Here is a 24,594-nt window from a genome sequence, read left to right on the forward strand (position 1 = left end):
AAAGTTGTTGTCAGGGTAGTGGCATTCCAAGTGGGTTTTTTTCCCTTTATTTTCCAAATGTTTGTTAATGATGATATATTACTTTTATAATTAAAAAAATATTTATCTTGAAAGATTTGATAAAAAAGATTTCTTTTTATATTTCCCTAGTTTCCAAATTTTCCAGAGTGAATACTTTTTTTTTTTTTTTTTAGTTTATTTTATTTATTTATTTTTGGCTGAGTTGGGTCTTCGTTGCTGCGCTCAGGCTTTCTCTAGTTGCGGTGAGTGGGGGCTACTCTTTGTTGCGGTGCACGGGCTTCTCATTGCGGTGGCTTCTCTTGTTGCAGAGCATGGGCTCTAGGTGCGCAGGCTCAGTAGCTGTGGCTCACGGGCTCTGGAGCGCAGGCTCCGTAGTTGTGGCGAACGGGCTTAGTTGCTCCGCGGCATGTGGGATCCTCCTGGACCAGGGATCGAACCCGTGTCCCCTGCATTGGCAGGCGGACTCTCAACCACTGCGCCACCAGGGAAGCCCCAGAGTGAATACTTTTATAGTGTGGAAAAAACACCAATTTTTAGGTAAAAACGAATTTATTGTCTGGACCACTGGTCACAAAACTGTTTTGATCTAACACCACTATTACTAAAGAGTGTTTGAGTGTATACCCCCTAGAATATGTATGTGATATAAATAATATATGTTATTTAATTTATTTTTATTTATTATGTCCATATATTGCTATACGAATATATCATATATATTATAAACATGCAACAAATAGATCTTTAGAAAGAATAAGACAAAGATAAATATAAATGAAGTCCTACTGTTTTCTTCACACAGCCCAGTGGATCTCATTCACCTCCCTGGCTGACACCCTCACCCCCACTTTGGGATCCCCAGCCGAGACTCCTGTAGCCGTGTTACTGCTGGTCCCCTGCCTTGGTCTCTCCCTGCCAGATCCTTTCTGCATACTTTGCTCTTGCTAAAACCCAAATCTGGCCGTGTTAAACTCCTGCTTAAAACCTTTCAGTGGTATCTCATTGCCTGTAGGATACAGTGCAGATTCAATGCCACGTAAATGGCCCTTCATTTTCTGACCCTTCAACTCCCCTGCAGCACCTCCTGCCACCTCTAACCCACTCCAGCAACCCAGGCAGATTGCCTCCTGGACCTGCACATACTTGCCTTTGCCAGTGCAGGCCCTCTGCCTGCAATGCCATCCCTCAATCCTGCTCCCCTCCCCTTTATTTTCTGATAAATTTCTTCTCATTCTTTAAGATTCATCTCCTCCAGAAAACCTTTCATGGCTGACCCCAGGCTGGGCTAAGTACCCCTTTCTGTGCACTTATAATCCTCCCTATGTAGCTCTCACAGTGGCCACACCATGTTATATTACAGCTGTTTAGAGCTGTGTAGTTTTTGCACAATTCTTTCCCCACCACTTGGTTAATTGCTTCGTGAACGCAGGGATTGGGCTTTATCCACCTTTCATCTCTAGCACCTGTACAGTACCTGGCACATGGTAGGTGTGTGATAAACGTTGGGTGAGTGAATGAATAAGTGGGACACACTCATTAGGGAAAACTGGAAAATGCTGAACATTTAAGAAGGTGAAGACCTTCTTAAATGCATTTGCATTCCTCCAACAATCTCAATTAGCATTTTATGTATTTCCTTTCAGTAGTTATTTTTTACCGCATGGCTGTGTACCAAATAGGTATTTATCATTCAGGCACACAAAGCTTCATAATGGAGATCATACCGATTGTACAATTTTGCATCCTCCCTCCTTTTTCTTTTCTTGTGGTGATGCTGTGATCAGACATCGTTTTGTGGGCAGGTGTGGGAAGCAAGGGATTTCTGTGGTTGAGAAAGAGGAGGTGTGAAGGCAAGCAAATCTGTAGAGTTGCTTCAGCCGTGTCCAATAAGCACATGAAAGAATTTGACATGGGATCTATATGACCTTGGATAAGTCATTTTCCCTCCTCTAGGCTTCAGACTCCAACCTACAGAACAAGAAAATTAGACTAGAACAGTGTTTCCCGAAGTATGGATCATATTCACAGAAGGCTTACAAGATGACTTTAGGTGGTACGCGGATTGTAAACAGCTATGTATTTATTCTAGTGTGAACTAGAAAAACATGACTAGCTCACTAAACCCATGATTTGACAAACTTGTTGCTTAGAACAAAGCCAAAGTCAATACTTAAGTAAAAGAAACTAAGTAGAATTTAAAAAGATCATTAATAAAAGAACAGATGATATGTAGCTATGGTCCAAATGGGGCAGTTTTGTGAAAAAAAAAAAAAAAAAAGAAAGTTGGGAAACAGTGGTGGTTCCTTGCAGTTCAGCGATGCCCCAATTCTCTGATTCCTGCGTACTACCAACATAAAAAATAGCTATTTAGAAAATAGCTACTCAAAAAAGGATTTAAGGAGCCTTAGCTTCTCACATAACATCTGGTACATGATGGGTGTCAGTTAATGTTGGTTGAATTGAAATTCAGAGAAGGTTTATGTAGACTTGAGGGTGGCAGATGTTTGGGCACTCAGCATCTGTGCTGCCCAGTCAGCACTTTGCTGCAATCGTCTGCAATGCTGACAGATAGAATTCTCGCTTATTCATTAATTGTTGAACTCATGGTTTTCTAGACTGCTAAAGCAGGCAGAAAATATAACCATTATCTAGCTCAAATCCTCCATGTTTTAATTGAGGACTGTGAGGCCCAGGAAAGGAGACGTGACATCCTGAAGATCACACAGTCAGTTGGTGAGACACCTGTCCTCTGGATGCTATGGGCTAGATTATCTGAAGCCTCTCCCCCATGTAGAATATGAACAGCTGAGTTCACAGGAAAGAAGGGAAATCTCCAAGGGCCCAAATGAAGAGCAGCCTAAAACCAAAGCACAGAGTGTGATCTAGTGCTGGATTGCCGGGCAGGCATGGGGTGGGGTGGTGGCTGAGGGCACCATGGGCTGAAGTGTTGCATCCTGCAAGGACAGATGACACTTTCAGTTCAAGCGAGGCAGAGAGTAGAACTGGAATTGTTGCATGAAGCTGAGGACTTTAGAAGAGCTGCCCCATTTAGTGAAAGACTAGACTAGAAATCAGTGTGGCCATCGGCATCAGGAGGTTATGTGGAATCTTGTCTGTCTTAACTTGGACTCTGGATCAAAAAAAAAAAAAAAAAAAAAAAAAACCCCTTAAGAATCTGTAAGCACATGCTTGCCCCCTCATAGGTTTTGGTGAGTTCCTTAGCCCCACTGAGCCTTAGTTTCCGTGTTTGTGAAATGGGGTGGTCCTGAGGATCAAATGAATTAACAAGTGTAAAGTGCCTGGTCATGGTAAGTGTGAAGCAGAGTTAGATATTGTTATTTATTATGTAAGAAATTGGGAGTTAACGGGACTTTTTAGTTGGAGACTATCCAGTGGTGTGCTGGGAAATGTTCAACAAGCAGCTGTCTGGGAGGTGGGAGGTAACCTGATTGGAAGTGTTTGCTGGTTTCTGTGGTGCACATACTACCGCCATGGCCGGTTTTGAGCTACCAACCTGATGTCATCGAGCATGGAGTTGCTCTCGTGAGCTGGTAGGAGCTGACGCTGGCAATGCTGAGACCACCAGGACTAACTTGTAGCCCATTCTGACCTCTAGATTTTATATTAAGTTGATCTCTATGAATCAAAGTTGATTTTGTCCTGGTCAATATAATCTACCCAGAAGAATGCTTTAATGTGTTAGTGATTTATCAGAGTTGCCTCCTTAGGTGAGAGTATAGGTGAGTCAGTGGTAGTTGAGTGTGCCCTTCCCTTGCTGAGGTCTCAGAAGAAAATAAACCAGTGAGTCCTGAGCCCATTCCACCCTCCCCCACTTTCCTCACCCTCACATGCTATGAGGGAAGGGGGCAGAGTAGAGCCAGGGCACCAAGACCAGTCCAAGGTAGCTACCAATGGACTTTCTATCTCTATAGAGTGGCCTTGTCTGGACATTTCAGATAAATGGAACCATGTATATGTGACTGGCTTCTTAACAGTGTTTTCAAGGTTCATTCATGTTTTAGCATATATCAGTACTTCATTCATTTTTATTGTCAAATAATATTCCAGTGCATGGATATACCACTCTTTTATTTACCCATTCATCAGCTGATGGACAGTTGGGATGTTTCCACTTTTTGGCTATTATGAATAATGCTGCTATGAACGTTCTTGTTCAAGTTTTTGTGTGGACCTATGTTTTCATTTCTCTTGGGTATATACCTAGGAGTGGAATTCCTGGGTCATAAGTTAACTGTTTAACCTTTTGAGGAACTGCTAGACTGTTTTCTCAAAGTGGCTGCATCATTTTACATTCCTGGCAGCAATGTATTGGAACCCTCGCTCCAATATCTCCACATCCCCATTAACACTTATTATTATTTGTCTTTTTAATTATCGTCATCCTAGTGGACATAAATGGTATCTTGTGTGGCTTTGGCTTACATTTCCCTGATGGCTAATGATCACATACGTAATTTAAAATTTTCAGTAGCCACATTATAAGAAATCAAAAGAAATGGGTGAAATTAATTGTAATAATATATTTTATTGAATGCAGTATATCTAAAATGTTATCATTTCAACATGTAATCAACATAAAAATTATTGAGATATTCTCATTCTTTTTTTTGTTGTTCTAAGTCTTTGAAATCTGGTGCGTATTTTACACTCAGAGCACACCTCTAATTCAGATTCACACTTCAGGTACTCAGTAGCCACATGTGGCTCGTGGCCACCACATGGAATAGTGCAGGTCTAGGTGATGAAAGTGCGGAAAGGTAAAGGAGGCAGAGGGAAGAGTCTGGGAGAAGGCGCGGAGGTGGGACAGGGCTCAGTGTGTTCAGGGACTGGAAGGAGGCAGGGCTGGAGGGGCTCGTGTGGGAACCTCAGCATTTGTGCCTTGCCTTCAGCGATGAAGATGTGTGCCAGAAGTTCCTCGAGGAGAACAGCTGGAATGTCTTCCGGAAGGACCTGATGCGGCTGCTGGTGGAGCCTCGCCAGTGTCCACCATTCACCCCAATCCAGCCCAAGAAGAAAGGGATCTACGGCCCCAAGGCTGTGATGCTGGATTTGTGTAGCTTAGATAAGAAGACTAAACCTCGTCATCCCATTTTTGTGGCACCCCAGAAACACCTCCCCTCATTGAGGATTGTCCAAGCCATTATAGCACCCCGGTACAAAATCCAAGAACTCCTGCCTCAGTATAAGAATGCAGGGGTCCTTGTTTAGAATCAATAAAAGATGTTGGGTTGACCCTCGTGTTTCCTGAATAACCACCATGGGAGTTGCGGGGCTTACAGTGGGGGATCCTGGGGGCTGAGCTTGGGTCCGGAGAGGTGTTTGGGGCTGCACCTGGGACACTGTCTCTCTGGACACTTGTGGGACTGAGTAGGGGATGGCTGGGAGGCTGGGTGGTGATGGGTTAATCACTGGAGGTGGCCTCAGAGTGGGAGGGTCTTATCTGAGGAGATGGATGGGAGACACAGAGGCAAGATGGGGTTGCAAACTCAAATGCCTCGCAAGGCCGGCAGGTCGTCTCAAGGAGTGTAGCAGACGGACTGGGGAGGCGGCAGGGAACGGTGAGGACTGGGGCGCACGTTCCCCATCCAGGTGGGGCCGCTGCTCCGTAGACCCAGTCAGCTGATGCCATGCCAGGAAGTAATGCAGGCCCGGCACTGCCAATCTTTAGATTTTTCAGGAGAACCCAGAAACGCAGTGTTTCAGATGATTCCTACCGGTTTTCAAATGTGAGCAACGAACTCAAATTGTTTTTGAAATACTGTGTTAGGCAAACAGAACACATACGTAGGCTGCGTTGGGCCCACAGGCTGCTGGTTTGCCAGTAGCTTGTCAAGCAGCTCTGTCAGAATGAAAGGGTGTTGCCAGAGACTGGAGTGAGGCATGACCGTGGGGGGAGGTACGAGGAGCCAGAGACAGATGGGCAGCGTGACAGGAGCCGGCGTCCCGGGTCAAGGATGAGGAGTGAGCAGCCTGAGAGGAGATGCAGACCAGAGACAAGGAGGCGGTCGGTGGGACCTAAGGAGCTCTCCTTGGTCCCTCTGGCAGGGCCTGGAAGCCATCAGTCACTGGCCTGGGCCGGCTCTCCTTGTTGGTAGCGCTGGGCCTAGAACTCAGGGTGCCTGTCTCACTCCAGCCTCGGCACCACAGACCTGGGACCAAGTCACCTCTCTCCCTTGGGAAAACCCATGGTTTAGCTTTGAGAGCCCTGAGGGGCCTGGTAGAGGCCATGGCAGCACAAGAGCCCAGCCTGGCGGTGCCAGGAGAGACAGGAGCCCTCCACCACCAGTACCCACCCCCCACACACCACCCCTGCGAGGAGCGGACTCAGAGGAACACCAGGCACTGAGCTGGCATCAGGAGGTCTGGAGAGCCCGGCTCTGCTTCTGTCCCGTAGGACCCCCTTGAGTGCCTTGAGTCCGTCACCTGCCCTCCGGTTTCCCCAGTGACAAAATGAGCGTGTTGGACAAGATCAGTGGTTTTCACGAGTGAGGGGTGAGTATAGTTTGAAAAGCACATTCAACATTATACTTTTGTTTGTCGAATTTAGAAGAAAGCTGTTTTCATGTTACACAGCAAAGAAGCAGGAGTAGGGAATTTGTCTGTCAGAAGAGCGAGTGGATGTAAGAGAGGAGAGAAGCAGTGGACTTAATCATCTCGACTTCCCTGATAGCTCCAGAGGGTCGAGGAGTCTGGGATGTCTGCAGCAGTCCTGGAAGGGCTGCCTGTGACCTACAAGGATGGGGTGGCATGGTTTGGGGACCAGGTAAGTTGGGGTGTCTGACTATATTTAGAGATCTCCTTGCGTGTAGGTCTTTGGCTCCAAGATGATGGTGTGGACGTTTTGTTCATTCATTTGAAATGTATTTATTAAGTACTTGCTCTGTAGCAGATCCAAAGGAGTATAAGAGGCAATCTGCATTCCCTCTTATTCTGTAGGCCAAGGGTCAGCAAACTCTTCCTATTAAAGGCCAAATAATAAATATTTTAGGTTTTACAGGCCTTATGGTCTCTGTTGTAACTACTCAACTCTGCATGGTGAAAGCAGCTTTAGTGTTCCAATAAAGTTTTATTTGCAAAAACAGGTGGCAGGCGGGCTTCCCTGGTGGCACAGTGGTTAAGAATCCGCCTGCGAATGCAGGGGACACGGGTTCGAGCCCTGGTCGGGGAAGATCCCACATGCCACGGCGCAATTAAGCCCGTGCACCACAACTACTGAGCCCGCGCTCCTAGAGCCTGTGCTCCGCAACAAGAGAAGCCACCGCGATGAGAAGCCCGCACATCACAACGAAGAGTAGCCCCCGCTCGCCGCAACTAGAGAAAGCCCGCACGCAACAACAAAGACCCAACTCAGCCAAAAATAAATAAATAAATAATTTTATTTTTTAAAAAAACAAAACAAAACAGGTGGCAGGCTAGATTTGGCCTGTGCGCCATTGTTTGCTGACCCCCCGCTCTAGGCAATAGGGAGCCCTTGAAGGTTCTTAACATTTTTGTTTTTAATTTTTATTTATTTATTTATTTATTTATTTATTTATTTATTTATTTATGGCTGTGTTGGGTCTTCGTTTATGTGCGAGGGCTTTCCCTAGCTGCGGCAAGTGGGGGCCACCCTTCATCGCGATGCGCAGGCCTCTCACCATCGCGGCCTCTCGTTGCGGAGCACAGGCTCCAGACGCGCAGGCTCAGTAATTGTGGCTCACGGGCCCAGTTGCTCCGCGGCATGTGGGATCTTCCCAGACCAGGGCTCGAACCCGTGTCCCCTGCATTGACAGGCAGACTCCCAACCACTGCGGCACCAGGGAAGCCCGAAGGTTCTTGAGTAGACCTGACATGACCAGAGAAGGGGTGGGAAGCTTTTTATTGAGCGTTTATTCTATGACAGCCATCTTGCTAAGCATCTGACTGGAGTCTAATGACTTGGGCTAAGATCCTAGGTCTGCCACTTAATGGCCGTTGAGGATTAAAAGAGGTGGTACATGAACAGCAAGGGGGAGGATTTTATTCACCAGGACCGCTGCGTCCAGCTTCCTGGGAAGTGAGAGAAAAAACTTCCAGCATAGGAGGCAGAGCAAGTTTTCTAGGGGTGCAGTGGGTGAGAAATTAGACTAGAAGAGCAGCCTGGGGGCAAGGGCACCATATGTAGGGGGAGAGGCTGTGAGGGCTGGGGCTTTGGGAAGTCTTCAGGGGAACAGAGAAAGAGCAAAGATTTTTCTGAAGCTACTATGTAACAGATAGAAGAACTTGAGAATGAGAAATGCCCAAAGAGGTCTTCAAAGAGCTTTTCTGTGCACTGAGAATGTGTTTCTCCTTTGGCATTTTCTTGAGAAACCAAGTAAACATTTGAATAGCCCCCCTTTTTTTTTTTTTTTTTTGAATAGCTCTTATTTATGATTTTATGCAATAGTGCTGTTTCTTTGAGTTCAGTTACCAAGCAGACAGTGGGCAGCATGAGGCCCTAGTTATGTTCGGTTACACATGTAAAGTCCCTGGTACATAGTATGTGCTCAATACACATTAGATGGTATTAGTACCTTTTTTTAAAAAATTTATTTGTTTTATTTATTTTATTTTTGGCTGCATTGGGTCTTCATTGCTGCACGTGGGCTTTCTCTAGTTGTGGCGAGCGGGGGCTACTCTTCGTTGCGGTGTGCAGGCTTCTCATTGCAGTGGCTTCTCTTGTTGCGGAGCATGGGCTCTAGGCGCGTGGGCTTCAGTAATTGTGGTGCACGGACTCATTAGTTGTGGTTCACGGGCTCTAGAGCGCAGGCTCAGTAGTTGTGGTGCACGGGCTTAGTTGCTCCGCAGCATGTGGGATCTTCCCGGGCCAGGGCTCGAACCCGTGTCCCCAGCATTGGCAGGCGGATTCTTAACCACTGCGCCACCAGGGAAGTCCTATTAGTACCTTTTTGATCAACATCAATTTGGCCATCCAGAGACTCTCTTCCCCCTTCAGTGGAATAGGAAGCCAAGGCTTTGGAAGGCTAAGCCTTCATAATCAATGATAAAGACCATCTCCGTGAGATTTGGGATAGGAGAGTGTTGGTTGTCATCTCACCCGAACCTCACACTCTAAGTGAAATGGTTAATGTCAATATTAAGGGGCAGCGTTGGAGGGAGAGAGCAGAGGCAGGTCACCAAAGCATTAACATGCACTGTGGGCAAGGGTGCTATTCGAAGGAAGAATGAGTGGGACAGTGTGGGGAGGGATGTGTGAGAACCTCCCAGCCTCCGGGCTGTGAGCTTCAGAATCCCTCCCCTCCCGCATACACTCTGCAACAAACAGCAGCGGATCCGAATCAGGCAGGGAGGAGGACACATCAGGATTTACTTGGGAGAAAAGCTCATTCAGAAGGAACCAGTATGACACCCCTTGACACAAGTGTTAGTAATAAACATATTTTCAGTGCCTCAGAGGTTCTTACTGCCCACCTGGCACAGATCCAAGGGTCAGGAAGCCCACAGTGACCCGTCACAAGGGAGTAGAGCCCGGCTCAGGTACGGAGTGCTCCCTGTGTGCCCACATTGTGCGAGGCACTCTACAGAGGATATCACTTATCCTGAAAATACTTCCTGGCAACTAACCAGGTGGCATTGTCCCCATTTGACAGATGAGGAGCCTGAGGCCCAGAGAGGCAAAGGCCTTGTCTAAGCTCACTCGCTACCAGGTGGTTGCTCCAGGAAATCCGAGAGCTTTCACTGCACCCCAGCACCCTCCCAGGCAGGCAGCGTCTCAGCGTGTGCACTGTGACACCACCCTCACTCATCTATCCCAAAGGAGCCACCTGTTTTCGAAACAAATTCTGTACACACAACCCTGGAACTGTGCTGGAGAGAATATATTCACCCTCTGGGATGATTTTCCATATGTAAATAAGCCTAGTCATATTGGAGAGGCACACCCAGGCCACTCAAGCCAAAAATACAGCCCCCAGTACTGATAGCTTCCACTGTTCGGGGAAAATGAAAAAACCCATTTGAGAAACACAGGAGATATTGCCAGCATTTGTTATAGGAAGTGTTTAAGATCCCTCCTTGGAGTTGGAAGCAAAAAGCATTCTTTAAGTCCTCTATTCCTTTTATATAACTCATGGAAAAATCTTACCTTCCAGTTACAGAAGGTCTAAGGGGTGAGATGGGTAACTTCGCAACCTCCATCGCACTCACTAGAGGCTATTTTGCCATGATGCTTTTCTGTCATTTGGGGATTTAAGGGGTTTAACCACAAGGGTGCTGAGTTGCAGAATTTGTAGTCACAGGTTCAGAGCTGACAATGAAGAAGAGTAATTTCTAGGTGGCTGAGAAGCAGCACCAAAGCTGGAACGACAGTTTTTCATGGCTTCTAAAGGCTGTGGGCTTTAGCCCTGGGGACAGAGCCTGGGGATATTGGGAGGGTGGCACTTCTGGACACTCCCTGACTTTCAGCCAGGCTCCTTCCCTTTCTGGAGCTTCACTACTGTCATTTGTAAAATTTGCAGGGTCTGGTAGGTGTTCTTCAGCCTCCCTCCAACCCCAACAGAAAATCAGAATCAAGAAGAAAATGGATTATGGAGACCCTTGGTGAAGTGTGAAAATGAACAGCGGATGAGATACTAGTACTGTATTAATGCTAAATGTCCTGATGTTGGTAATTTTACTGTGGTTATGTAAGAGAATCTCCTTGTCCTTAGGAAATACACACTGAGGTCCTTGGCCGTTAAAGGAGATGGTTTCTTCAACTTACTTTCAAATGATTTAGAAATATATTGTGTGTATATTTAGAAGAGCAAAGCATATATAGCAAAATGATAACAACTGGCGAATCTGGGTGAAGGGTACTTAGGAGTTCTTTGAACCATTCTTGTAATTTTTTTTTTTTCCAATTTGAAAGCAGTCACTGTTTATTAACTGACCAGGTTACAAAAATAATCATGGTAGATACCTTAGTTCATCCTTCATTCTTGTAACTTTTAAAAAATTATTTTAAATTGTATAATACACAAAAAATTTACCCTCGCAGCCATTTTTAAGTATATATTTTTAAGTTCAGTGGCATTAAGTACATTCACACTGTTGTTCAACCATCACCACAGCCATCTCCAGATCTCTTGTCATCTTGTTAAAGTGAACCTGTGTACCCAATGACTCCTCACTCCCCACTCCCCTCTGCCAGCTCTTGGCAACCACTGTTCTACTTTGTCTATGACTCTGACTACTTTACATACCTTAAATAAGTGGAATTATACAATATTTGTCTTTATGTAGATATCTTATTTCATTTAGCATAATGTTCTCAAGAATCATCCATGTTGTAGCATGCATCAGAATTTCCTTTTTTTTTTTTCTTCAGAATTTCCTTCTTTTTAAGGCTAAATAGAATTCCATTGTATGTACAATACATACCACACTTTGTTTATCCCTTCATCTGCTGCTGGACATTTAGGTTGCTTCCACCTTTTGGCTATTGTGAATAATGCTGCTATGAACATGGATGTACAAATATCTTTGAGACCCTGCTTTCAGTTCTTTTGGTATATACTCAGAAGTGGAATTGCTGGATCATATGGTAATTCCATTTTTAATATTTTGAGGAACTGCCATACTGTTTTCCATACTGGCTTCACTATTCTTGCAATTTTAGTGTGAAATCATTTCAAAATAAAAATTACAACTCTAATTGACTTTATAATTGACTTTGTAATTAGGTAATAATTTATTTTAAAATCTGGTGAGAAGCTCCCTGATATCCAGGGCAAAAGGGGGAAAATGCTATTTCACTAGAAAAGACAATTAAAATGAAGAAGAAAATGGAAGAAGTCAATATGGATTTGTATCAATATGAGCATTAGCCCTGATGATTGTAAAATCTAGCCTTGAGCTGACAGCCAAGGCAAAAAAAGAAACATAGTATTTCCTTATTTGAAAGGAAGAATCTGCTGAGTCCCTGAGGAGAGTAACAAAATTTTTTCTCACCCAAGGAGGGTAGGGAAGTTTGTCTTCACTCCCTTCTTTCAAATGTGCCTCCTACCCATTTTACTGGGAGCTACCTTCTCCCAGGGTGCTTTAAATTAGGGGCCTGTTTCTACTTGGCTCTGGACTTCCTGGCCTCGGGTCCCTTCTGGCACCACAAAGTCAGTATCTAGAATGGTTGGCTGCCGGTGAGGGCTGTTCCCCGCTTGCTCCCTTATCACGTTTATCATGTGGAAGTGGAAGGAGGTGGACTCATGGTCTTTAAGTCTTAACAACACTGATCATCTATGATTTTTTTTTAATTAATTTATTTATTTATTGGAGGCGTTGGGTTTTTTCGTTGAGGTGCACAGGCTTCTCATTGCAGTGGCTTCTCTTGTTGCGGAGCGTGGGCTCTAGGTGCGCGGGCTTCAGTAGTTGTGGCACACAGGCTTAGTAGTTGTGGCTCACGGGCTCTAGAGTGCAGGCTCAGTAGTTGTGGCGCATGGGCTTAGTTGCTCTGTGGTATGTGGGATCTTCCCAGACCAGGGCTCGAACCCGAGTCCCCTGCATTGACAGGCGGATTCTTAACCACTGCACCACCAGGGAAGTCCCTCATCTATGATTTTAATGGTTAGAAATTGAGACCATATCTTTTCCTGAGAGCAGGTTTTTATCTTGAAAGATACTGTCAGAAAGTTCTTCTTCCGGTCATAACTTAAAACTCATGCTACTGTTCAAGATTTTTTCTTGTTTTGTGTGGAGATGGAGTGGAATTGCTCATTGCTCTTCTGGAAGCCTCTTCCCCATAAAGCCAGACCTTTTCCTGTCCTTCTGTCTGATTTTACCGACATCACAGAGCAGGAGGAGCAGGCTTATGAGCAGGAGGTCTGGATTTAGGCTGCTCTGCTTCCGACCAGCTGTGTGACAGTAGGCAAGCGACTGCTCTTTGCCTCAGTTTCCCCATCTGTAACATGGGAATAATAAAAGCATCTGTTTCATAAAGTCACAAAGATTAACTTAAATAGTCCATATAAAACACTAAATTCAGAGTTTGACTCTCAGAAAGCAAATACCTGGGGTGGGAGAAAAAAAGGGGACCCAGGGACAAAATGATACAGACGACAGTGGGTCTGTGAGACTTGCAGACCGACCGGGGAGGCCAGCCCTGCCCACAGAGTTGAAATAGAGGAGTCCCACATATGGGCATTTCTCAGTTTAACAGATCACAGCAGCAGCAGCTGGGGGATTTGCACATGTAAAAAGCTCTCACCGGTGAATCATTCTGCATTTGCACATTGCTCTGTTATCATACACGTCTTATCAGCTTCGATGATTACCAGCTCATGCGGTCCTCTGCCTTTTTGAGAGGAGAGCCCTGGAGACTGCTGGCTGCCTATCTCCTCCTCCTCCCTTTATGCCAGTGCTTGTCTTCTGTCCCTTAGCTGCCAGGCTCCTGGCATCTCCATTAGATAGGGAAGCATATGGGAACTGGAAGGACTGAACTGAAATCTAGATGAATTCAACCAGTATATCTCCAATTAGCAGACATGCTGTAGGGAGAGGGAGCTGGTCAGGGCTTAGAGATACAGCACCAAACCAAACCACAGTCCTTGGCATCAAGGAGCTTACATTCTGGGTCAGTGGTTAAAGAACACAAGAAAAATCAGGGTAACTGGGGGATGGAGGTGGGTTAGAGGTTACTACGTTGTAAAGGATAGTCAGGGAAGGCTTCTCTAAGACCGTGATATTGATGAGTACAGGAAGTGAGGGGATGAGCCATGCAGATATCGGGGCAAGAATGTTCCAGACAGAGAGAGAGCACATTCAAGCATAGCAGCAAGAAGGCTGGTGTGGCTGGAATGGAGTCAAAGGAGAGAGAAATTGAAAGAGGGCAAAGGCAGAGACGGACTGGAGGCCAGCTCATGATCATGTGAAGGGAGCCTTTGGAAGGTTCTTAGCAGAGGAGTGATATGATCTGACTACAGACTTGGGGTTTAAGCATGAGGGTGGCATGGGGAGACGGGGGTGGGGGACAGCTGGGAAGCCAGTGCCATAATCCAAGTAAGAGATTACAGTGGCTCAGATCACCATATTGATTGTGGTGGTGTCTCGATGGGGCTGATTGTGGACATATTTCGATGGTAGAACCGATCAGGGTTTGCTAAAGGACTGAATGTCAGGAATGAGAGAGAGGAACTAAGGATAACTCCAAAGATTTTGGTTTGAGCAAGTGGAAGGATGGAGTAGCCATTCCCTGAGACAGAGAAGACTGTAGGAGAAGTACATTTAGGGGCGAATATCAGGAGTGTGGTTTTTAACAGTTTAAAAAAAAAAAAAGGATTTAAGGATGATGTGATAACACACGTAAAGTAGTTGGAACACCACCCGGCACTGCACACTCATGCAAGGTTAGTATTACCCCCATTTTCACACTACTGGTTTGGTAGAAGAGCCAGAATTCAAACCTGGGTCTGTTTGGCTCCAAATCTCGGTTTCTCTTAAACATCCTCAGTCTTCCATGATCCCTTGTCCTTAAGGTTTCATGTTGATACTGTCAGAAAGTTCTTCCTCCTGTTTAATGGCAGTCTGTCCTATTGCAGTTAGAGCCTGGCCCCTTGTTTGGGACTCTTGGGTTATGTCAAGTGACGTGAGCGAGATCCTGTTTTGCGTGGTGAAGCAGGAGGCACCCATGAGCTATTTGCCTCTTCAAGCGTTACTGGTAGCGCCGTGAAATTTAAATTCCCTTTTCATAGGTCTTCATCACAAGAAAGGTCATTTAAAACTTCACTGGCATCAAGTAATTCCTAAAACATGCTTTTAAAAATATAGACAGACAGGTAGTAGGTAGGTAGATATTTATCTATATGGATATAAATATTAGAAAAATTCTAAAAATTTTTCTTTCATAATCCCAAATTTTAAATGTATATAATGAGAATTGAAACATTTCCACTATTTCACCCATCTAATCTCATCTCCCAAGGATAACCTGACTAACAGTTTGGTACATAACCTTCTCAAAGTTCACATACTCATACCCATTTCCTTATTTATTATTTTAACCAAAAAAAAAAAAAAAAAAAAGGAAGAAGCTATACCAGTTCTGTCCAGTAGAATTTTCTGCAATGATGACAATGTTCGATCATACATGTCCACCAGCCATATATGGCTACTGGGCACTTGAAATGTGGCTAACGTGACTGAGGACTGACTTTTTAATTTTAAGTAATTTAAAATAGCTATAGGTAGGTAGTGGCCACCATAATGGACAGCACAGTGTTATACATTTTGGTTTTTTTACTTAACAGAGTATCATGGACATTTCTTTTCTGTTTAATTTTATAAATTTTGAAATCATCTCACAGAAAAGTTGCAGTTAGTTACAATACAAAAAAGCCATTTGAGAGTAAGTTGGGACCGGATGCATCAGCACATCCAAATAATTTAGTGTTTATTTCCTCAAACAAGGACATTCTCTTACGTAACCACAACCATCAAAATCAGGAAATTATCATTGACACATTACAGCCATCGAATCCTCAGGGCCCATCCACATGTTGCCAGTTGTCCCAATAACATCCTTTATAGCCAAGGATCCAGTTCACGATCGTGCAGTACACTTAGTTGGCATGCCTCTTTGGTTTCCTTCTATCTGATATAATTCTCAGCCTTTCTTTGACATTCATGACCTTGATACTTTTGAAGATTATAGACCAGTTATTTTGTAGAGTGTTCTTTCTACAAGAAAGGGCCTCTTTGATGTTTTCTCATGGTTCGATTTAGGTTATGCATCTTGGGCAGGAAATCCCAGAAGTGATGCTGTGTTCTTCCCATTGGATGTTATCAGGTGGTGCAAGATTTCGATTTGTCCCATTACTGGTGGTAACTTATTATTGGATTAAAATGGTGTCTCCACTGTAAAGTTACTCTTGTTGTTTATTTCATTTTCATTTTAAAATGTATGTATGTACATACGTATGTTGTGGTTAAAAAAAAAAAACACGTAACATGATATTTACCACCTTAACCATTTCTAGGTGTACAGTTCAAGAGTGTTGAGTATATTCACATTGTGAGAGAGATCTCCAGAACTTTTTCATCTTGCAAATCTGAAACTCTGTACCCACTAAACAACTCCCCTTTCCCCCTCCCCACAGCCCCTGGTAACCACCCTTCTACTTTCTGTCTCTATGAACTTGACAACTTTAGATACCTCATATAAGCAGAATCATACAGTCTTTGTCTTTTTGTGACTGGCTTATTTCACTTAGCACAATGTCCTCAAGGTTCATCCCAGTTGTAGCATGTGTCAGGATGTCTTGCTTTTTTAAGGCTGAATAATATTCCATGGCGTGTATATACCATATTTTGTTTATCCATTCATCTGTTGATGGAAATTTGGGTTCCACCTCTTGGCTTTTGTGAATAGTGCTGCTATGAACATGGATATGCAAATATCTCTTTCAGACCTGTTTTCAAATTTCTTGGATATATATCCAGAAGTGGGACTGCTGGGTCATATGGTGGTTCTAGTTTTGATTTTTTTAAGAAACTGTCATCCTGTTTTCCATAGCAGTTGCACCATTTTACAATCCCACCAACAGTGAACAAGGGTTGCAATTCCTCTAGATCCTTGTCAACACTTGTCATTCTGTTCTTGTTAGTAGCCATCCTAATGGGTGTGAGTTGATATCTCATTGTGGTTTTGATTTGCATTTCTCTAATTGTTAGTGAGGTTGAGCATCTTTTCATATGCTTGATGGCCATCTGTATGTCATCTTTGGAAGAATGTCTATTCAAGTCCTTTGTCAATTTTTTAATTGGATTTTGTTGTTGTCAGAGTTTTTTATGTATTCTAGATATATCAGATATATGATTTGCAAGTATTTTTTCCCATTCCATAGGTTGCCATTTCACTCTGTTGAGCGTGTCTTATTCCCTTTTAATAGGTATTTTGTGAGGAGGTGCTTTGGAACTATGTAAATATTCCCTTCCTTATCATACTTTCCATTTATTCCTTTATTTATATCAGCTTTGGACTCATGGCTTCCTATTTTATTCAGTGTATTATCTGTTATTATCATTTTCTATTTTGATGCACAAATTGCCACAGATTAGGCCAATGGAAGCCACTTCAAGCTGGCTTCTGGGGTCCTTTTGACCTGTTCCTATCATTCTCTGAGGCACTTTCTTGTTTTCTGCTGCCACAGGATATTCCAGGATGATCTCGTACTTTCCTGTTGCAGCCCTGGAATTAACCATTTCTCCAGGGACCCTGCTTCCTTGTACTAGAGAATGGGATTTAGAAGCTTCTGGCCCAGGCTCTGCTGCTGAAATCTGTGGCTTTGAAAAGCCCAGCATCTGATCTGAGAGGCGCACCTCATCAACCAGCCAGAACAAAGCCCTCATTTACAGAGGAGGGGACTGAGGCTCAGACGGGATCAGGTGGCCAGTGTTCCCTAGCTCGTGAGAGAGCTGAGACGAGAGCTGAGGCCTCTGACTCCCTTCCAGTGCTCTTTCCCTGGCAATACATGTTGTTAGTTATGAGGTGTGATCCCGGTGGGGCCTGTCCCCTCTGGACTTCACTTTCCTCTTCTGTCCACTGAGGGTTAGCTTTGCCTGGGGGTCCAGGACTGCCTTTCTGAGAGCTAACCTTTTCTCTTTAACTCTTCATGAGCCTACCTTCCCCCACCCCCCAGACCTTTATGGATGACTCCACCTTTAATTACAGAGAGCTTCAGCTTTTTTCTCCAGCTCTGGTGGATTGGGGTTGCAGACTGGTCCTAGCCTGGGATGAGTTGTCCAAATGCACCTGGTTCTTTCCTTCCAGGCCAGGGGTTCCAGGCATATGTGCCTCCCTGAAGCCCGTCTCCGTCAGCTAACACCTGTCTCATAGGGGCGTCAACAGGAGAAGATGGCAATGGGAAGGGCCTCCTCTACCTGCCCTCACTGGCTCCCAGCCCACCCATGTTATACCAAGAGCACCCAGGGAAGCACCAGAAATGCCACCTCCCCACATTTCAAGGCCAGTGTCTCTTGAGCTTCACTCTCAAAGCTGGGTATAAGAAACCCTCTGGTAGTCCATTAGAGAATATTTGATGCCTGATTGGGGTGGGTGGTGCTGCATCCAACCTTCACCCTCTGGTTTGGTCAGCTGATAGGAACCGCCAGCCTGGGAAGCCCTGACTGTTCAACTGATGCCGGCAGCAGCTACGCCATACAACTGTCTGAAAAGCTAAGCTTTTGGCTCTTTTGTATTCAACGGACATTTCCTAAGCACCTACTATGTGTCAGCCATTGTGCTGCACCCTGTGGTAAGATGATTTAAGCCAGAGCTCAATCCAGTAGAATTTCAGGTAACAATGACAGTACAAGTGGGTTCCATATGTCGATACAAGAGGCACAAGTAGGGGCTGCAAGGGAAAGGGCCTAACTTCTGACATTTGGTTCTGGCGTGTCAGGTTCTTGTAGGCAAGACTGTATACAAAATTTGAGAGGGCAACAGAATGATTTTGCTAGATGAAAAATGTGGAAAGGGGGGCTTCCCTGGTGGCGCAGTGGTTAAGAATCGCCTGCCAATGCAGGGGACACGGGTTCGAGCCCCGGTCCAGGAAGATCCCACGTGCCGCGGAGCAACTAAGCCCATGCGCCACAACTACTGAGCCTGCGCTCTAGAACCTGCGAGTCACAACTACTGAGCTCGCGTGCCTGGAGCCCGTGCTCCGCAAGAGAAGCCACCGCAATGAGAAGCCCGCGCACCACAACGAAGAGTAGCCCCCGCTCACCGCCAACTAGAGAAAGCCCACGTGCAACAACAAAGACCCAATGCAGCCAGAAATAAATAAATAAAATAAATCGACAAAAAAAAAAAAAAAAAAAGAAAGAAAAACGTGGGAAGGGCGCTATGGGCAGAAGGAATAGCTTGAGCAAAGCTGGAATCACTGAAGCACAGAACTAGTTACCTAGAACAGCAAGGCACGGCGCTGGGGGTAGCGGGGCTTACATCTAAGCAATGGAAGGCATCGTAAGACATGACACTTCAGATACCTCATAGCCCAGGCATGAAGGGTGTGGACACTATGCTTCTATGGAGACTTCATTAAGGTTTTCAATATAACATTTATTTCTTAAAAGTTAACATGTGCATAATAGGAAAACAAAGAACACAAGAAGCAAAAAACAAAGTCATCCACCATCACAAGCAGTTTACCATTTGATGTGTCCTTCTAGGTCTCGTTTGTGTATTTAAACACAACTAAGCATCCATTTTTATGTAATTAAGATCATACAGTTATGTATCATGCTTTTCACACATCATGAATATTTACCACTTCAAAGTCCCAAAGCTATGAGTATTTTGATAACCAAAAATACACTACACCAACTCAATCTGGAAGGAAAAAAAATGTAATCCTTTCTTGGCGACAAAAACTTCAGAAAAGACAAAAATGGCAACAGGCCTCTAGATAAAGATATTGGCAGAGTTATGCTTAAAATACTACATTCCCTTAACGTTCAATTAAAAATGAGACATAAAGCAACACAGTACCCAAAGTATAATGCTTTTAAGAGGATTCATTATCTGATCTAAACTATTAAAGTATTAGCAAGGAGGTATGTTTCCACTGAATTACTTAACAATGTATTCCTATAGTACAGCTAAGAGATGCACATACATCAATGGTTATCATCAAAATATAAAAAGGAACATATCCATACTTCCCTCCCTTTTATACTTCCTTCTGCCCCTCTGCTGCCAACCTAATGAACAAGTCCTTGTGTACATTTCTCAGATGGTTTAACAATTCCATGTCCAAGATGCTACTTTTTTATCAATGGTAACAAAGATATTTACAAATTGGTTAATTCACTAGCTCTACTTTTTATCATACATTGTCACCTCAGGACTCCTAAAAAGCCTAGATGTTGCAAAATAATGAATGAACCTTGTCCATAATAAGCATTGGTACTTTACAAAAATGCACATTTAGACCTATGGTTATAACCTAAAACTGTCTTCTAGATATGGAGGTATTAGCCAAGAGCCCTTCCCTTCACCCTTCCTCTTACCCCTCCTCCAGCATATCAGCGACTAAGTACAGGACTGTATCTAGCTCCAAGAGGTGGATTAACATAGACGCTCCCAGAAGACACAGCCCTTCCTAAAAACCAACAAAAGGGCATTTATTAAGGGGTAATTTTACTACCTCTACTTTTAATATACTTTGGGCATTAGGACTTGCTTATTCTTTAATACACAGCAATTAACTAAAACACACAAATAGAACAATGGTTAGACAATCTGAACTTGTCTAAAGACTCATGGGCACAGATCCCTTCTCTGTACTTCCTTCCCTGTCTGCTCCCCGCCTCCCCACCACCCAGTGAATAGTCAGCTTACTCTCCAAGACTCAAGTTTAACAATTTCCACTCCCCCAATACAACCATTCCTATGAATTAACAGAAAAAAAATACTTAAAACGTGTTACTTTTAACTCTCTACTTTCAACATATGTTGTGCACTTTTACACATCTAGAAAGATTAGATGTTTCAAATACGGATTTAAGTTTGTCCACTATATATACATGTAGTAGCACTGAAGAAACTGCACACAAAGGGTATAGTCACAAAGTGTCTCCTAAACAGGAACACTCTGGCCTAGAAGCTTCCCCTTCTCATCTCTATCAACCCAGCGGACAAGAATAATAAGCATCTGTAATGCTTAGAGGGGATTTTAACAATTTTACTTCCTCCAGTTGTTTTCAGAAGTCTTTCCTATGAATTTTAACACAAAGTGTACACAATGTATTTATCGGCTATTTTTGTCATACACTGGCAACCTCTTTAACATCTAGGAAGACTAGATGTTGTAAATTTGGACCTCTGTCCTTTATGTACACTATGTACACAGCCAAGTAAAACAAAACGCAGAGACATACCGGACAATGGTTAGTCTTGGTATAAAGCCGTTTACACTTTCTTCTTTCTCCCTGAACCAGCACAAATAAAATAATGTGTACTGCTCAGAGAGGTGGTTTGATCATTTTGATCACTCCATTTCTAAAAGACAGTATTTCATATGGATTTTAACAAAATGATATATCTACAAAATATGTTACTTCACTACCTCTACTTTTAACATACTTTGTGCACTTCTAAACATCTAGGAAGACTAGATGTTTCAAATAAGGACTTAAGTTTGTCCACTATATACACAGTAGTGTTGAATAAACTACACACATGTAACAATGGTTAGATCTGAAAGTGTCTTCTACATAGGAACATTCTAATCTAGAACACTTCACTTCTCCCAGTACCTCCTTTCGGCCATCCATCCAACATTGGGCAAGTACAGGCACAGGTGTCACTTAGATATGATTTACAATTTCACTTCCAAAGGTCCTTTTCAGAAGACGGCCTTTCAATGAATTTTAACACAAAGTGTACAAAATGTGTTAGTTTACTAACTCTACTTTTGTCATACATTGGCAACCTCTTTAATATCTAGAAACTAGATATTATAAAATTGGGACCCATTGGTCCAGTATATACAAAATATATACAGTAAAGTTAAACAAAATGCATGTCACATATAGAGCAATGGGTAAGTTGCAATGTTCTAGTAACTGCTAGCAAAACATCTTTTGCAATCTTCCCGCCCACCTCCTTAAACCCAATGAACAAGCACAGAGTATACTGTTCAGAGAGGAGGTTTAACAATTCCATTTCCAAAGACAGTATTTCCCATCAGTTTTTAAAAGCTATTTACAAGAAGCATTATTCTACTAAAACTACTTTTAAATACATCAAGCACTTCTAAACATCTAGAAAGAATAGATATTTCATATAAGAACTTACTTGTCCACTATGTACACAGCACTGTTAAATAAAATTGCACACATGTAACAAGGGTTATAATCTGAGGTATCTTCTAAATATGACCATTTTGGCCTGAACCATTTCCTCCCTCACTTCCTTCTCTCCGCCGCCAATCCAGTGGACAAGTACATGCATGTGTAATGCTTAGAGATGGTTGAACAAATTCATATCCAAAAGTCATTTACAGAAGACAAGCTTTCCTATGAATTTCAATAAAGTGGACAAAATGTGCTAATTTTACTAACTACTTTGTCATACACTGGCAACCCCTTTAACATCTAGAGACTAGATGTTGCAAAATTAGGGCTCAATTTGTCCATTATATACACTATATACACAGCAAAACAAAATGAACATACAAAAAATGGTTTTGTATGAAAACGTCCAGGTATGAACACACTAGCATATTACCTTTTGCAATTCTTTCCCTCCCTCCTCCAAACCACTGAACAAGTATAGACAATAGTATACTGTTCAGAGAGGTGGTTTAACATTTAACATTCCCAAAGACAGTACTTCCTATGAATTTTAGCAAAAAGATATTTACAAAGTGATATTTTACTACCTCTACATTTAACATACGTTGGGCACTTCTAAACATCTAGATGGACTAGATGTTTCAAATAAGGACTTAATTTGTCCACTATATACAGAACAGTATTGAACGAACTGCACACATGTAACAGTTATAATCTGAAAGTGTCTTCAAAATACCAGCATTCTAGCCATTTTAAGACCAACCCCCTTCTCTCTCTCCCCCGCCTCCAACCCAGAGGGCTATAATGCTCAAATTTTCAGAAGACAATCTTTCCTAGAAATTTTAACACAAAATATACAAAATGTATTATTTACTAACTATTTTTGTCATACACTGGCAACCTCTTTAACATCTAGAAAGACTAGGTGTTGTAAATTAGGACTCATTTGTCCATTATATACACTATATACACAGCAAAGTGAAACAAAATGCAGGAACATAAAAAAGACAATGGTTAATCTTGCCTCACTATAAACACACTGGCACAGAGCTCTTTGCACTTCCTTCTCCTCTCCCCGACCTTGAACCAGTGCACAAACACAGTGCATACTGCGTACTGTTCAAAAAGGTGGTTTGGCCACCCCTCCCCCCCCAAAACAACATTTCATACGAATTTTAACAAAAAGATATTTACAAAATGTCTTTTTACTACCTCTACTTTGAACATGTATCAGGCACTTCAGAACATCTAGAAAGACTAGATATTTCAAAAAAGTACTTATTGTCAACTACATTACAGTAGTAAGGAATAAAATGCACACACAAAACAATGGTTCTAATATGGAAAAGTCTTCTAACTGTGACCAGTCTGGCATAGAACCTTCTTTTCTTCCTCCTCAACGTCTGCCATTCCATGTCCTCTAACCCACTGGACAAACGTGGACCTCTGTGGCTCCTGATGTCGCCTCTAGAGGTGGTCAAACAACTCCATTTCGAAAAGTCATTTCCAGAAGACATTTCTTTTCTACGGTTTTTTTAAAGAAACAAATGGGCATTTACAAGACATGTGACTTTAACTCTATCATACGTCGGCAACCTCTTCACATCTAGAAGGCCTATATGTAGCGAAAAGTTTTCTTTCGAAAGGTTGGGGGGAAAGTTGAGAGCAGCTTTTTCATATTATATACACAGGCCTTCTATAAACGGCCAGTAAATCTTCCCAAAGGGTGGCGGGCACTTCCTATTGGCCGCATGTGGTACGTTATTCTACCATTTCTATCTTCCGACATCTAAGTCTTGGTAGAACGACGACCAACCGCCCGATGACCCGCTAACGTTCCACCCGTCGTCGACCGGGGCTCCGCTCACCTTCCGGGCCCGTTCAGGCCTTTGTCCGTAGTTCTCCGGACGAGGTGAGGTCTCGTCCAACTGGGACAGAGAGGTCACCTCAGGTCCCGGATCCGCGCGGGCTCCAAGGCCTAAGGGTGGCTGAGCTGGCGTCCACGCAGACCCCCCTTCCCGGGCCCTCGAAACTCTAAGGGCCCTCCGCGGCGTTCCAGTGGCCACCATTCTTCTCGCCCTGCCACGCCCGACGCCCAAAGGCGCCACGTCCTCGGTGGCCTGCCGGAGGCTTCGCCTAACCCCTACAGCGTGGGGTCAAGAGACCCGGCGGTGGGCGGGATCTGGGCTCCAAGGGGCCGCCGCCATTAGGTCGCGGAGGTGGGGGTGGGGGAGAAGTTCGTTGCTGCTTCCAGGCTCGGGCCCTGCCAGTGGGCGGCTGCGGCGAGGGCTCTGGGGCTCGGCAAGACACAGCCTGAGCCAATCCCGGGGGCCCCCCAGTTCACCTGCCGACCGGAGGCCGGAGGGCCTGGAGGGCCCCGGGCTAGAAGGCCGCGATCCGCTTCTCACCGCGCTCTCTGCCGGAACTGACTTGGCAGTTCTCTTTGCTGGCTAGAGAAGAGAGGTACCGGAAGTGCAGGCGCGCGGGACCCGCGAGCCAAGGTTCCGGGACTGAAACGTTCCGGCAGGGGGAAGGACGAGGGAGGTGCCACGTGAGGTCCGGACGCCCTCTTGGCTTGCCCTAACAAACGGTAATTTTTCAGAATTTCCCGAGCATGCGTATTTCTCCATTCCCTCACACCCCCACTGTTAAGACACTGAGGCTCCTTACAATCTTTCATTCGTTCACTCATTTACCCCCTATTAATTGAGCACCTACTGTGTGCCACATAAGCCCTGGGGAATGCAGCAGTGAAGGGGGGCAAAA

At 44.0% G+C, this 24,594-nt stretch overlaps 1 protein-coding gene and 1 long non-coding RNA gene across 3 annotated transcripts in view; one reads left to right on the forward strand and one right to left on the reverse strand.

The window, feature by feature from the left end:
* Positions 1-5,250, forward strand: part of CNBD2 (cyclic nucleotide binding domain containing 2) — a 78,233-nt gene extending 72,983 nt beyond the window's left edge. For both annotated transcript variants that reach the window (XM_057528481.1, XM_028169352.2), the window contains one exon: positions 4,932-5,250. In XM_057528481.1, the coding sequence (XP_057384464.1) occupies positions 4,932-5,250 (319 nt within the window). The remainder of the gene's footprint in view (positions 1-4,931) is intronic.
* A 13,825-nt stretch (positions 5,251-19,075) lies between these two features.
* Positions 19,076-24,286, reverse strand: LOC130704968 (uncharacterized). Its single transcript, XR_009005570.1, has 2 exons — positions 23,697-24,286; positions 19,076-23,352 (listed from the first exon to the last, which is right to left on the reverse strand). It is a non-coding gene; the product is annotated as an uncharacterized LOC130704968 (long non-coding RNA).
* Positions 24,287-24,594: the final 308 nt, after the last annotated feature.

The sequence above is a fragment of the Balaenoptera acutorostrata genome, chromosome 15, assembly GCF_949987535.1.
Source record: "Balaenoptera acutorostrata chromosome 15, mBalAcu1.1, whole genome shotgun sequence".
Classification (NCBI taxonomy): Eukaryota; Metazoa; Chordata; class Mammalia; order Artiodactyla; family Balaenopteridae; genus Balaenoptera; species Balaenoptera acutorostrata.